The 15,177-nt window shown below is 40.9% G+C and overlaps 1 protein-coding gene across 5 annotated transcripts in view; it reads left to right on the forward strand.

Annotated features, from left to right (window-relative positions):
* The window catches only part of TIAM1 (TIAM Rac1 associated GEF 1), a 138,357-nt gene that overhangs the window by 89,864 nt on the left and 33,316 nt on the right, over positions 1-15,177 (forward strand). For 3 of the 5 annotated variants that reach the window (XM_060099758.1, XM_060099760.1, XM_060099759.1), the window contains one exon: positions 5,731-5,834. In XM_060099758.1, the coding sequence (XP_059955741.1) occupies positions 5,731-5,834 (104 nt within the window). Of the gene's footprint in view, positions 1-5,730; positions 5,835-9,903; positions 9,994-15,177 lie in introns of those variants that run through there. The other 2 variants (XM_060099762.1, XM_060099763.1) reach the window with 1 other exon arrangement.

The raw sequence follows: 15,177 nt of genomic DNA on the forward strand, positions 1-15,177 counted from the left end.
AAGTCACAAACAAGGCCAACCCAAATTCATGGGGTGGGGTCATTGACACTAAGATCCGTGCTTAAAGGGATGGGAGGAATCATCACTGTCATCTTTACCAGTTGTCTACCACAATTGCATTGCCTTTTCTCTTTCTCTCCTATTTTATTAATTTTTATCTTCAGTTAAGGGCAGAAGCATAGCTAATAGGGTAAAAAAAGAATATAGGGCTTCCCTGGTGGTGCAGTGGTTGAGTCCGCCTGCCGATGCAGGGGACACGGGTTCGTGCCCCGGTCCGGGAGGATCCCACGTGCCGCGGAGCGGCTGGGCCTGTGAGCCATGGTCGCTGGGCCTGCACGTCCGGAGCCTGTGCTCTGCAACGGGAGAGGCCACAGCAGTGAGAGGTCCATGTACCGCAAAAAAAAAAAAGAATATATGCTTTAGAATCAGATAGACCCACAGTTATTGATTCATAGGACTTCTTTTATATTCTAGATATTAATATTTTTTGCCAGTTATATGTGTTGAAGATAACTTTTCTCCGTCTATAATGTATCTTGTTGCCTTTATGGTGCCTTTTGACAAAGAAAAGTCTTTAATTTTAGTAAAATCTGATTTTCTATCTCATAGAATTTGTGCTTTTTTATGTCTTGTTTAAGAAATCCTTCTCTCTCCCCTGGGCAACAAACATTTTCTTCTATATTTCCTTCTGAAAGATTTATAGTTTGGACTGTTCACTTTCTGGTTTATACCTCCCTGGTACTGATTCTTATGAATGATGTGAGTTAGGGTTCAGCTTTTTATTTTCCCATGTGGATAATCTGCTGTCCTAGCCACATTATCAAATGTTCCATTCTTTTCCCCTGGATCTGCAGTGACACATCTGCTGTACATCACACTTCCATACACGGGTGGGGCTGTTTCTGGGACTCTCTGTTCTGTTAGCCTGTCTTCTTGCTAATTCTGCACAGCCTTATATTATTGTAACTTTAAATACATTTTGATATCTGGTAGGGAAAGTATCCCAGTCTTATTTTTCTTCTCTAAAACTGTCTTTGGTATTACTAGCCTTTTGCGCTTTCATAACAAATTTAGTTCCAAAAATAATGCTGCCAGTGTGGTCTGTCTGAATTCAGATTCTTTGGCATTTGTTGAGATTTGTGTTATGGCCTCCTATGTGGGCTCTTTGCATAAACTGCTAATCCTTGTGAGTAGGGTTTAAAATTCATGGATCAAACATAATAATTCTTGATGTTTACATCTATAGTCTGACTAAATCTATTTTGTGTGGCATTTGGAGAGTGTTCTTTACGTTCGCCTAATATATTTTCCATCCCTATACTTTCAGTCTTCTGTGTCTTTTTGTTTAGGTCTATTTCTTGCGTATAAGCATATAGGTGGGGCTTTGTATGACATTATTTCAGTTTTTATCTAAACATGAGGTTTAAATATTGAGTTTAGTCTACGTTACATTTATTTAGAAGATCCATGTATTTTGTCTCATTTCTATCATCGTATTTTGCTGTCTTGATCTTGTTTGTTCTTCCTGCCCTTTCCTGTACTCTCTTTTGGCTGAATTTCTAAACTCCACTTTCCCCTTTCAACTTATACAGTCTAATTCTTTTCTTTTAGTGGTTGCCCTTAAAATTTTAACATGATTTCTAACAAAACAAGACCAAATTCTTTTTACTCCTCACTTGAAGCATAAAAGGACCATGAAATGGTTTAAATACAATCACCCACCATTGCTTTAGTTTCATCTTGTATGTCTTACCTCCAAATGCCTTTTTGGATGTGTGTGGAGTGTTGTTTCATACACTACGACTTGCCTTTGTGAATATCAGGTCTCTATTTATCTCTCTGGTAACCTTGTATACCAGATTATACATGCGTGCGTGCGTGTATATATATTTTCCCAGCCGAAGTACATCCTTTAGAGAATTGTTTTTTAGCGAGGTTCTGTATTAGTAAACTTTCTCACTCTTTGTCAAATGATTTTGATTATATTTTTCTTCTTGAATACTATTTTAGCTTGAAATACAATTGTGTTGATAGTTTGAGCATTTGAGAATTTCTGTGCTCTAGTGAGATAATGTCTTCAGATAGGCCTTCCTAGCTTCTTTCTTCAACTCTTATTCTTATCCATTGAGTGTTTCAGTTCAGTGATTATAGTTCTCATTTCTAAAAAATTTACTAATTTACCTGGTCTTTTTTGAAAGTCTCTCTTTTCTTGTCCCCTGCCCCCCTTTTTTTAAAGCGTACTCGTTTGACAATCTCTATCTGATAATTGTGGTATTATTTCTTGGGAGTCTGATTCTGCTGCTTGTTGTGGCTGTTGCTTCTCCCTCATGGGGACTTGGTTCTCCTGTGTTTATAATAATGGCTTATAGGTTCTTGTTTGACCCAGCTTATGTCTGACCATTAATATGATCCCATCATTAAGGATGAATCCCTCTAGAGCAGACTTGTTGTGGCTTCTGCCAGATGCCCTTGGAATACAAATTTAGAACGACTTTATGGCAATTTTTCATCTTGAGGATCACAGACTGAATTCCTGTATTGAAGTCCTAACCCCTGATGTGAGGGTCATTAGGAGTCAGGGGCCGTTGGGAGGTAATTAAGTTTAGACAAAGTTACGAGCTGGATTAGTGTCCTTGTAGGAAGAGGAAGAGAGTCCAGGGTTCACCCCCTCTCTCCTTGCACCCGCAAAGAGCGGTCATGTAGGTGCCCAGTGAGGTGGCGGCCATCTGCAAGCCAGTGAAAGGGCCTCACGAAGGAAGGAATCTGCTGGCACCTTGATCTTTGACTTCCAACCTCCAGAACTGAGAGAAATAAATGTCTCTTGTTTAAGCGACCCAGTCTGCGGTCCTAGTTACAGCAGCCTGAGCAGACTAAGACATTGGAGTCTGCAGAATGTAGGACATAGTGTAAATTTGAATCTCAAACACCCGTGCAGCCAGCCTGTGGTTGTCATCTCCAAGAAGAAACCCTTCTTCCTCCATCCCCACTCATCCCAGAGTATGGGCAGAGTTAAATCAGCTTCCTTTTTCCTTCTTTTTTTTTTTTCCCTCTTTTGCCAGTGAGTACTTCTGAAAAAAAATCTGTTTGAGTCTTTTTGGGGTAAAAGTGTAGCCCTTCAAAGGAACCATATGAATGTGGGAGATTTGATTCTAACTCTCCAGTTTGTACTGACCCAACAGTTGTTTTCTGTCTCACGGCTTCACAGTTGACACCAAAGGCTCCAGGGCTGTGGTTCCCAAGCTGGGATGGTTCTGCTGTTGGGCTCTGTAGGGGTGCGTGTTTGATTGTCACAGTGGCTGGGGAGTGCTCAAGGTACTTAGAACCCAGGAGCCCAGGGAGGCTAGTGCCCTGTGTACCTGCCATGTGTACAGTTTTCCTCCTAAACGTTTTCCCCTCCTGACACCAACAGGTTCCCGCTCCCTTTGGGAAACGCTGCTCTAGGGTTGGGAGTTTGGAGCCTGATGGATTACTCAGCACTGCCATGGCTTTGGGACTGGCCCACCCCTCCTGCTTCCTTTGTCTTCTTCACTTTGGGCTCTGGGGATTTCTTGGAGCTCAGCTTTGTGTTTAAAAAGGATTTGGGGAGACTTCCCTGGTGGTCCAGTGGTTAAGACGCTATGCTTCCACTGCAGAGGACACGGGTTCAGTCCTTGGTCAGAGAACTATCCGCATGCTGCACGGCGCAGCCAAAAAAAGAAAAGAAAAAAATATAAAAAGAATTTTGTTCTATTTTATTGATACTTAGAATTTCTAAGTGTTTTGTAGAATTAGGGGTTTTTTGCTTCCTTTTTAGGATACCTGGCCCACGGTATTGTTAACAATGAAAATCCTTTCATTCCTTTTTCCACTATTTTGGGAGCAACCTCTAGAGCCCAGACATTATGATATACAGTGGAGATAGGCAGGGTCACAGTATTTGGCTGTACCGTCTGGGGGTCGCCATTATGCAGATTACAGCGTGAAGGTGACCTTGTGTACAGCCTCGCCACCCTGCTTAGTGCTGAGGGAGCGTGGTTCCTGCCATCTCAGAGCTCAACGCTGTTCAAATCTTCCCCTTCTTTCTAGCCCCAGAATCTAGGTCATTGCCCCCATTTAAAGTATTCAGTCACTCTTTTTTCCTCTGGTGGTGACGGTGTGACATTGTTGATATCCACTAAGTTAAGTGGGCCTCTTTCTTTGATGGCTCCCACCATGTTATTGAGTGAGGAAGTAATTAAAAGAAGTGCAAGAAAATCGTAGAGCCAGAACTCTGTGACTAGGTGCGGGGAGGCGAGGGGGTTCAGACGGAAACTTACAAACCATAGAAGGTAGTCGTTGGCTTCATTGGTGCTTCCTTCCAGAGGAGGGGAAGGGGACCACAGGACGCAGCCTTGGAGCAAGGTTTGCTCAGGGATTGGCTTCTTTCCTTAGTTTCCCAACCAACCTAGAGTTTGATCAGAAAGTCATGCTAAACAGCTTGTGACTGTAACCGTGTCATTGGAATAAGGCAGCCTCTTTGCAGACTGACGCTTTCATCCAAAGAGTCAGAAAGTGGCTCCTTCTCTTCTTCTCCTCTTTCTTCCCTTCTCTCTCATCGGGTTAGAGTGATGGTGCTGTAGTCCCTGACCCAGTGCCTGGCATATTCTAAGATAATGGTCATCAAACCACTGTCTTATCAGACTAGCTAGAGGTTTGTAAATACACTAGAGACTTGTTATTCCAAGTGTGGTCCATGGACCTCTTGACTGATAACATCTTGGAGCTTGTAAGAAATGCAGAGTCATAGGTCCAACCATATACCTATTAAATCTGAATCTGCATAACATGAACCCCCAGGTAGTCAGATGCTCTTTAAATTTGAGAATCCCCCCAGAGGAAAGAGATCTTCATGTTCTCTTCCCCAGTGCAGGGGGCTACCATAGCCAACCACTGTAGTAGGGACGTGGTAAAATAGGAAAGAAAGTTGCCTGCACTTTTGCATAGAATATGGTGGGAAGAGTGGGTGAAGTTTGCCAGGTAATCTATATGAAAGTTATTTTTTGTCTTAATGTTCTTCTCAGAATGGTTTCTTCAGTTATTTTAGCAATGAAGTCATTGATCCAGCAATTAATTTGATTATAAATCGATCAAATAATTTTATTTAGATTTTATTTCACAGATAGATGGTTAGTAAATTATTGTCTTAGTCAGCTGGGGCTGCCGTGACAGAATATGACAGACTGCGTGGCTTCAACCACAGATATTTATTTCTCACAGTTTTGGAGGCTGGCAAGTTCAAGGTCAGGGTTCCTGCTGAGGGCTCTCTTCTGGCTTGCAGACAGCTGCATTTTCTCTGTGTCCTTACATAAGAGGAAGGGAGCTCTGGTGGAGGCCCATCCTCAAGACCTCATCTAGACCTACTTAGCTCCCAAAGGCCTCACCTCCACATACAGACCCATTAGGGATTAGGGCTTCAGCGTATGGAATTGAGGGGGGACATAAATATTCAGTCCACAGCAATTATTGTATATTATAAAATATGTATTATAAATAATAAAAATATACTATGTTATAAAATAATAATAATAGTGGTAACAATAAAAACAACAAAAACGAACATTTATTGAACCAAGATCATGGAGCCCACACTTGGGAGTGTCTAACAATGTATGTACACGTCATGAGCTTGACCCCATACTCCCTTGCACTGGCATGGCTTATAGCAATGACTATACGTGCTGACCCATGTGTTCTTCTGACTTCACCTTGCAGGGCACAGCCTCTGCAGCCAGCAGGGCAGTAGTGCTGAGACGGCTCCGGAGGAGACCGAAGGGCCAGACTTGGAATCCTCCGATGAGACTGATCACAGCAGCAAGGTGAGAGATTTCCATTTGCACATCCCATGTCTTGAACCACCAAAGAATCACAGCTGACACGTCACCTCTGCGGCTGTATGTGGTTAGAAGGCCCCTCCACGGGACCAAAGTGTTTTTACTTCTGAGATGTCACTAAATAGGATATGAAATCCAAAGTACAGTCTTGAGAACAAACCCATATGTGAGAATATAGGGCAGAGCTCACTCTTAATGAATTAAAGTCTCATTTCATCCTGTTTCCTTCTTATGCTTCCATATATGTATGATGAAACAGCATCTAAAATGTGTACAATTGGGTCAGTTATACTTTCTTGCTACTCATGGTTTCTATGACAAACTCCCTTTGCATTATCTCTGTTTAGCTGTTTTGAAAGGTGAGCACCTTTTTTTTCATTAAAGGGGAAGAAACAATCTCTTTGTTAATCCAAAATACAGTGCTTCTCACCCGGTTGAGCACTGTGACAAAGCTCTTATCCTGACTCTTAGGTGCAACTGTGAATTTGTTTTCCATACTTCATCATGCTTTTATTCCACTTCCTAAAGAGTTCTATGTGTCCATAACCTCTTCTCATCACAGTCTCCAGAGTATAACAATTTGACAACTCTGTTACCTGTATCTGAAAGACCCCTCCGCAGTAAAAACAGTGATATGTGATTATGTCTGTATTTATTCGTCTTCTGTTTTCAGAATGTTGTTGACATATTTATGTTGGTCCCCCTGTCTGTCTCCTATTCTTTTGCTTGACCTTGACCAGTCACTTAACCTGAGCAAATCACGCAAATTTAAATTATACCTTTGTTTTTCTCATCTACAATATCAGGTGATTCTTTCCTTTGTCCAGTAATTGGATGATTGGCTGGGTCAAAAATATAACTGATATTGATAATGGAAATATACTCTTCAAATCTGAATGATTATTTTAAAAACCTACATTTCTCTGTGTATACTTTTCTGTCTCTTTTTGTCTTTATATATCTTTGTAGGACTTTCTTGAGTGCATATGTTAGACTATCTTCAGCATTGCTTTTATCCATATGTTTCTCTTTTGCCATCATAGGATCATCATTCTCAGTGTCTAAGTTGAGCACAGTATAATATTTAATATTTTAAAGTAATTTTAATGTTTATAAGTTTAATATTTGTAGACTGAAAGGCTTTATGTTGTTGGTTATTAATTAAAAAGCCAGTAAACGGAAACATGCATGTTTCATTTAAAGGCAAAAAAAACAAACAAAAGCTGTTTAAAGTTACTTTTTATTTTTGTGGCCTTTTACCTACTTTTTTGGGGAGGTGGGGGAGGGTGAGTGGCCCTCAAGAGAAATAGATATTTCCGTGTGAGGTAAGATATTTTGAAGGCTATTTATTAAATTGTTCTATTATTAAACTAAAAATGTTAATTCTCGGTTTCTAATTTGATTTGGGAGTACAGTTATTTTTCCTGTATCTAAGACGTTTATTTCTGAATACTTTTTAACTTGGATCATTTTTACCTCACTGTAATAGCCCAGTGTTCCTCTCCCTTTGTGGATTTTGAGAGATTGTTTCCATTTTAAATATAGTGAGTCATGAAGTCCCAAACAGGGTCCTCTATAATATTGGGTTCTGGCAGCAGAGAGGAAGGAAGAGGCCCCAGGGTTTTGTTGACTCATCCCAGGTGCCTCTCTGATTTCATGGTTCTTTCTCTTGAGAACAAGACCCTGAAACGTGCCTGGAACAGCCAGGGTCAAGTATAGGAGCAGGCGATGCTGTTCCTGGATTTCACTGTAGAAATGCACGGTAGGCTCTCATAAAGGAGAATATCTTTGAAGTTTTTGACAAGTTTGGGTAATGATCTGAGTATTTTTAAAGATCATAAGGTGGACTCAGTGATACCATAGGTTCACAGTCCTTTTTTTTATAGATTGGATGTACGGAGCACTGTGTGATTCTGTACCTGAAAATACTCTTGGTGTTGGTTTGATTCAGTTTTTATCTTCTTTATTTGAATGATTTTGTTATTACTAATAAATGAAAGCTAATACTGAGGTAGTGTCTTGTATATATTGGGTGCTGTTCCATATTAACCTATCTCATTCTCACAATACCACTGAGAGATAGATACTGTTATTCCCCCTATTTTATAGATGACGATATAGGAACAGAGAGGTTAAGCAACTTACTGAAGGTCACACAGCTCTGAGATGGCAAAACGAGGCCCTCTGTTGTTAACTGCTTTGCTAAAACGACCTTCTGGCCAGATTGTTAAGGTCTGGTATTAAATACCAGGTTTCAAAAAAGGAAGGAAGTAATTAATTAGTGATAGTATAAGCCAGTTTAGATATACAGTTGAACCTTGAACAACATGCGGTTGAATTGCGAGGGTCCACTTACATGTGGATTTTTTTTCCAATAGTAAATAGTACTACTGACCTGCAGTGGGTTGAATCTATGGATACGGAACCGTGGATGCGGACGAACCACGTGGATATGGAAGAACTACGTATATGGGGGTGGGGGGGGAGTATAAGTTATATGTGGATTTTTGACTGCAAGGATATTCGACACCTCTAACCCCTGAGTTGTTTAAGAGGCAACTGTATACTCATGACCCACTTAAATATTTTTCTAATGCTTAAGCTTCATGAAATATTTTTCTAACGCTTAAGCTTCGTGTCTTTTTTCATGATTTCAAGTAAGAGCAAGTGTATATCTTAAGTTTCTTGATTAAGGATCAAAATTTTTTGATGCGGCTCCTATATCAGCGTGTCATTTTTCTTGAGGATAAACCAAACATTCATATTTAAGTCGTAAGCTGCCTAAAAGTGGAAGGATGATTTAGCCTTAATTTGAATGCACCAGGCTCCGTGTAGAATGTGAAAACTAGATAAATAGATAAACAAACAAATGAATAAGTGAAATGAAACAGGAAATCATTTTTTATTCTGGCTGAATACATGAGGGCTGTCGATTTTGTTTGTTTATTTGTTTAATATTTTTGCTGCTCTTCCTAAATGAATCATTTTGTGAAACAGTGGGCAGGATAAAGAGAAGGCGCGTTGGAGTTTTGTGTGTTGTTACAAATTTTTTTTAGATGGCAGTTTTTGCGGCACGTGGTCTTCGGGGGTTGAGCAAGTAGGTAATTGTGGGTTTGTTGCTGAGCCGTGGTGACACGGGACTGTCACATCCACGGGGTTGGGGCGCGGGACTTCCACACCACAGGGACAGTCTGGCGGCCTTTCTCTTTGTAAGCCGCCTCCTTCCTCTGGTGACTGTGGGTGACAACCTCAAAGGACCTCCTCACCGCCCCCCCCCCACTTGTTTCCCTGCTTCTAATTGAAAACTCTTGTCTCTGGAAATGAATGCTAATTAGCTCAGGGCAGTCCTATCATGCATTCCAGACCCCCTGGCAGCTGTGATTTTGTTTTCCACTTAGCCAGTGTATGAGAATCATTTTCAGAGCATTTCCAATTGGAAAGCCTTCTTTTTTCTTTTCAATCCACATTGTTGTTATCTCGGAAATGTTTGGTTTTTGTAACAAAGCATTCGGGGGACATTGTGAAAATATGAACTGTTAAAAAAATGTTTTAGTTTTTAGTGTCTGCTCTCAACTCTGTGAGGGGTGTCTTCAAAGTTTGAGCCGGGCGGGTTTAATATTCCTGTGCAGTGCAGGATGCAGGCCAATCAGCTCATCTCAGTCTGCAGGGTAGAGACGCTCACATCCCTGGGAGGCGTTTTTTTTTTTTTTTTTTTTGCATTGTTTTCTTGCCTCTTGGCTCTCCCTTTCTGGAACTTCTGCTGTTTAGCCAGGTGAAATCAAAGCATAAATTCTGGTTTATCGGTTAGCCTTTGACACCCTCCCAGAGGGCACTGACGGGCAGAGGGGGCTGCTGTCGGGTCGCGCTGTCGCTGTTCTCGCTCTGGAGAGATGCAGCCATAGGTCTTCATGGCACAGCCGGCATGGGCTGTCTGGATGGGAGAATACTCTCTCAGGAGCCAGAAGGCATTCGGTGCTCTCCGAGTATTTTAAGAAACTTCTGTTTCTTTGTGGAACGTGTCAGGAGGTAGAATTATCATGAGAATACCTTCCCGATGATGTCTGCTTTGTGGAAAATAAAGCGCAAGCCCAGGATTGAAAACAGTGGCAGGTCCAGTGATTCTGTATATCGGACGCTTCACCTGGTGAGCACTGTTTGAATTCTGTCTAGCTAGCCTTTTGTTTATGTTACGACTTTCTAGCTGATTTGTTTCCCAGTTCAAATGATGGTGATATGCTTGTCTCATGTCCCCATATTGCAGCCTTCTGCCCTTGAGATCCCCTTGTTGATAGAGAATATACATTTTAACATGGGAGTGGGGGACATCGGTAGTTGGAGTGAAGTCGTTTGCCAAGAATCTTTACACGTATCTGTTTTTTCATTTCTAAATGATAGAAAGGTGGGTTGTTGTTATTATTTTTAAAAGTAAATGTCATTTGAATGTTTCCCTCTTTCTTTTGGGTGTTGAGATTTTGAACATGTTTGTGTTATATGTGTGATAAGTCTCCCCATCTCCACCTCCAGTCGGGTAGCCTAAGTATTCAGCAAGCATTTCTGGAAGAAGGATGTTCAACTTGCCTCCTATAAAGTTTTAAGTGCTTTTGACTTTATTTCTGCTTACTTGAGAAGCAGGTGGCTTTACAAGTGTTGGCCCAGGGAATGTATTAATGATTTAATGTCAAGTGACCTATATTGTGTATGCCAGTTCCTACGGTGATTGTTGCCTCTTTAATAAGAAAAATGTTTAGTGGGTTAAGGGGGAGGAATAATTTAAAATCAAGTTAAACCTTTTAATAGTTAAATATTAATATCAGAGTCTGTTGACTATTAGATTTCGTGTCACTTCATGAAATTGAACTCGGACAGTGAGTACACCTGATTTACTCAAGCAAGCCTTTATGCTTATTGAATGTTTCTTCTTCAAAGTTTGTTCAAAAGGAGACCAAAAAGATGCCAGAGAACTATAGGGGTTATCATTGTATATGAGGGTCTCTGAAATTATGGAATATGTTACTTTGGTGTTTGTTTCCCAAAAAAGCTTAAATAAAGGCTATAAGATTTCAGGCCACTCTGGCCCCTTTTAAATCTGCGGGAAGTGTTAAATCGGTCAGACTCAAAGGACAGTTTTAGAACTCTGAACTCATCCCGAGATAGAAATTGCCTTTCGTGGTTGCATAACAGGAAGAGCTTTAACAGCTGGGTAGCTTGGGTTGGTAGTGTGTACTTGAAAGCCTCCCCCGCTCTTTTTGTACTTTCTTTTCATCTTCCACAGGAAGAAAGTGACATTATAAACATTGAACTTCACGCAGACCTCAGTACACTAGCCCGTTTCCTCCTTCAGTTGTCATGTTCATTTCTGTACGTTGGGTGGGTAACTCTTCATCCTGACAGCAGAACAGCTCGGCTACCCATTAACCGTTTTAACTGGCAGCTCTGAAATGCCCGTAAGTGCTTTTCGTGTCCCTGGGGACTGATGGCAGTCCTCAGAGGGGGAGAGGTTTGGACTTGGAGAAACTGTGTCTGTCTTCTTCTTTCCAGCAATCCTTTGCTACTTGTACCCATTCCAGGAAACTTGGCTTTTAGGAGTTATGTTGAGGACCTCTCATGGCAGCTCTCTTTCTGGGCTACAGTGCTTGATGTGTAAATGACCAGGATGCCATGTATCACTCAGTGGTAGAGGGAGGAAAGCACTGCACTCAACTCCTTCTACATCCTATATCCTGGCCAGGCTACATGGAGAAGGTCCTAATAGGTTTTTTTAAATTAATTTTTATTGGAGCATAGTTGCTTTACAATATTGTGTTTCTACCATACAGCAAAGTGAATCAGCTATACGAATCCATATAGCCCCACTTTTTTGGATTTCCTTCCCATTTAGGTCACCACAGAGCATTGAGTAGAGTTCCCTGAGCTATACAGTATGTTCTCATTAGTTATCTATTTTATACATAGTATCAGTAGTGTATGTATGTCAATTCCAATCTCCCAGTTCATCCCCCAGCCCCCCGACCCCAGGTCCTAATAGGTTTTGATGCAAATAAGTTTGGCCACAGTATGGGAGCAGGGGGACTTAAAAACTGGGCCACAACATGTAAAATCTCTAGGTTAGAGGTATTCTAAAGACAACCTGCATTTCATTTTCGGGGGGGGTAATATTTTAGTAAAACAAAATTCTCAAACTTGATGATATCCTTTGAAGTGGTTTCCAAGCAAAAATTTCATTAAGAGCCTTATAAATAACATCCCTTGATGATATATACAATATAGCTTGTTATTCTGTATCTTTTTGTTTGTTTATTTATTTTATTAAATTTATTTATTATTTATTTAGATAACATGGAATTGACAGTAAAAAGATTATGTCCATATTGACCCAGTTCCTTGATAAACCTGAGAGTTTATAACTTGAATCAGACAAGGGGCTTGCAGTGGAGAAACTGCTTCCCCCCCGCCCCCCGATAAATCTATCTTAGCTTAGGAAGACTCTGTCTTATAAGGAAGGGATGCCTAAGGCTCTGAACTCTCAGAAGAGGACTCAAGGATATTTTTAGGTATCCCCAGGGATGCTAAAGGTATTTCCTAATATAATCCAGGACTTGGCTCAGGAGGGGTGTGCCAGGAAGAAGGTGGGGAGCCTGGCTGTTTGATGTGAGGTTGGGTAGGAGATGGCTAGGTTTAGAGCACTAGAGCCTTGGCCCACATCTCACTAACCTGAGTTTTCCCGATGGGCCTGCTTAAAACTCAGAATACTGAACCTTAGAGGTGGTGGACTTGACATAGGCAAAGTCAGGGACCCTACTCACACTCTTAAAAATGGACACCTTAAAGTATTTATGGTGAAATGGAGGGAACGAAAACCCAGAAACTCCATGTCATGCCTTTCATTATTTGAGCCAGATATTGCTGAGAATGGCAACAAGTCAGGGTGGTGCAAATTGGGAGCACAAAGGGAAATGTCTTTTGAATTTCCTGCCTTTGATATGTCAGAGTCCCAAGGTTCTAACTTGCCTTTTCTTAAAGTGTGGGACATCCTTGGTGTAATCTGTGAGGACATTGGAGTTCTCATGGCAACTTGTCTAAATGATAAAACTGCAGAAAGGTCTCCTGTGTCTCTGATGGGAATACGGGAATGGATTTAGGTATCATGAGTAATAGCTATGTTATTAATTTGCATGTAAATGACAGGCAGCTGTGGTTATTGTTGGGACATTTAGAAAAGCATTGTGTAAGCGAAGGTGCCAGTTATACGTTTGTTGTTTTGACGAGTGACAAATCAACGTGACAGAGGAGAGTTTGGGATTAGCTGGAGGGCAGGGCACTTAAGCTGTCAGCTGTTATCACTGTCTTTCCATGGGATTTTCATTTGGTGAGGCACAACCCCCTTTCCATGATATCTATGTTATAATGCAGTTGCCTTTTTTTTTTTTTTTTTTTTGCAGTTGCCTTTTACAGTTATCATGAGATCATCTGAAAGGCGTATGGACATTTTTGTTAAAATGGACCTACTTGTTCCTTTTTCATTATTAGGACAAAGCCATATTTAACTGTTTATATTTAATGATGACATTGAGTTTGTAAAACCCTAACATAACTAAATCAAACTGTTTAGTTTATTTCTACTGAAACAGGCTGTGATTTAAAAAAAGTAGTTTTTCTTTTTTAACAGCCTTATTGGGTTATAAGTCACATGCTTTACAGTTCAGCCCATTTTGGTGAGTTTTTCATGAGTCACCAAAGGGAGAATTCTTTGTGGGGATTGTCAATGTCTGACACACTGATTCCGTAGGGAACGTTTAACAGTGCCACTGACAGGTAACTAATACATCCTGGCATATAAGACCAGGATCTGTGCTAGCAATAAATAAGCTGTGTAACCATAAGAAAATTGGATCAATAATTGCGTGGATTTGGGTCCTGGCTCTGCTCTTTCCTGTCATGACATTGCTCCTAATGTATCCTTGTTAAGTTCTGATTTCCCATGTCCTTGTTCTGTCTTTATTCCGGGCTTCCTTCCCTTTGGGCTATGCTAATGAGGGAAAGGTAATATGCTAATGAGGGAAAGGCAATATGCTAATGAGGTAAAGGTAATATGCTAATGAGGGAAAGGTAATATGCTAATGAGGAGAAGGCATGCTAATGTTACCTACCTTCCTCTGTGTTTAAGAATTGCCCCCATGGGATACACTTGGTTTGGTTCCTCTGCCTACCACAAAATGCCAGCCTTGACCTTCAGCTCTTTGCACCAATGGTTGTTTTTGGAAGGATGGTCTTCTCAGGATGTTCACTTTCAAGAGTGAGCAGGTGGGATACCCACCTGCTCACTCCTGAAAGTAATTCTTTATCTGCGCAGGTCTATATTGGAAATACTTTGTGCCTAGGGGTGAATTGGACAATAGAAACAAGGAAGAGCAGTCCAAGAAGGCAGCCACTACTTTCAAGGAGATATGCATGAGACATTTGTAGAGTGGTACATTCGAACAAATACTAATAAACTAATAAACTGGATGTTGTGCTACAAAATAGCCTTTGGAGTAATACCATAGAGAGCTTTAAAAAAATACTAACACTTGCGCATCCCATCCTAGAGATTCTGATCGAATTGATCTGAATGGTGCACTGGGCATTTGGAGGTTTCAAAACTCCCCAGGTAATTCCTACATGCAGCCAAGGTGGGGAATTACTGATTCCACAGGATTTTCAGTGGTCCGTCTTCAACCCTTGCTTTGAAGAACCGTTTTGCATAATCTGAAAAGTTGGAATTTTAGAATTCTAGATTCCCAAACTTCCACCTGAATCATCCTGGACAGAGATTGGGTGGGGATTGAGCTCTCCTACTGAGGTCTTTTTCAGGGGCCAATGCCCCTTAGTTTTAGTTGGAGGAGAGGGGAGGTGGTGAGTGCAGGTGGTGGTGGAATCTTTCTGCCTTGGAGAAGCTGGAGAGACAGAAACTAAAAATATATATATATATATATATATATATATATATATATATATATATATATCTGTTGTTATCTAGAGAGTTGCCTCCGTGTCAATTTTTAATAGAGACAGAAGACTTTTTGCTTATAAAATCATCTTCCAGCTTTGCAAGGTAAATATGTATAGTGCAGTGAACTGAGAGTCTGATAATGAATTACCGTTGTATTTTGGGTGAAATGCACTTGTCCATATCTTCCTCTCCTCATTGGAGAGCTTCTTGCAGAGTGATTAAGAACACAGGCTTTGAGCCACGCTGCCTGGTTCAGATCCGAGCTGTGCAATCTTGGATGAGTTACTTAACCTCTCTGGGCCTCTTGTTGTCTCAGCTGTAAAATAGGAATGCTAATAG

Source organism: Mesoplodon densirostris, chromosome 5, assembly GCF_025265405.1.
Source record: "Mesoplodon densirostris isolate mMesDen1 chromosome 5, mMesDen1 primary haplotype, whole genome shotgun sequence".
In the NCBI taxonomy this organism is placed as follows: Eukaryota; Metazoa; Chordata; class Mammalia; order Artiodactyla; family Ziphiidae; genus Mesoplodon; species Mesoplodon densirostris.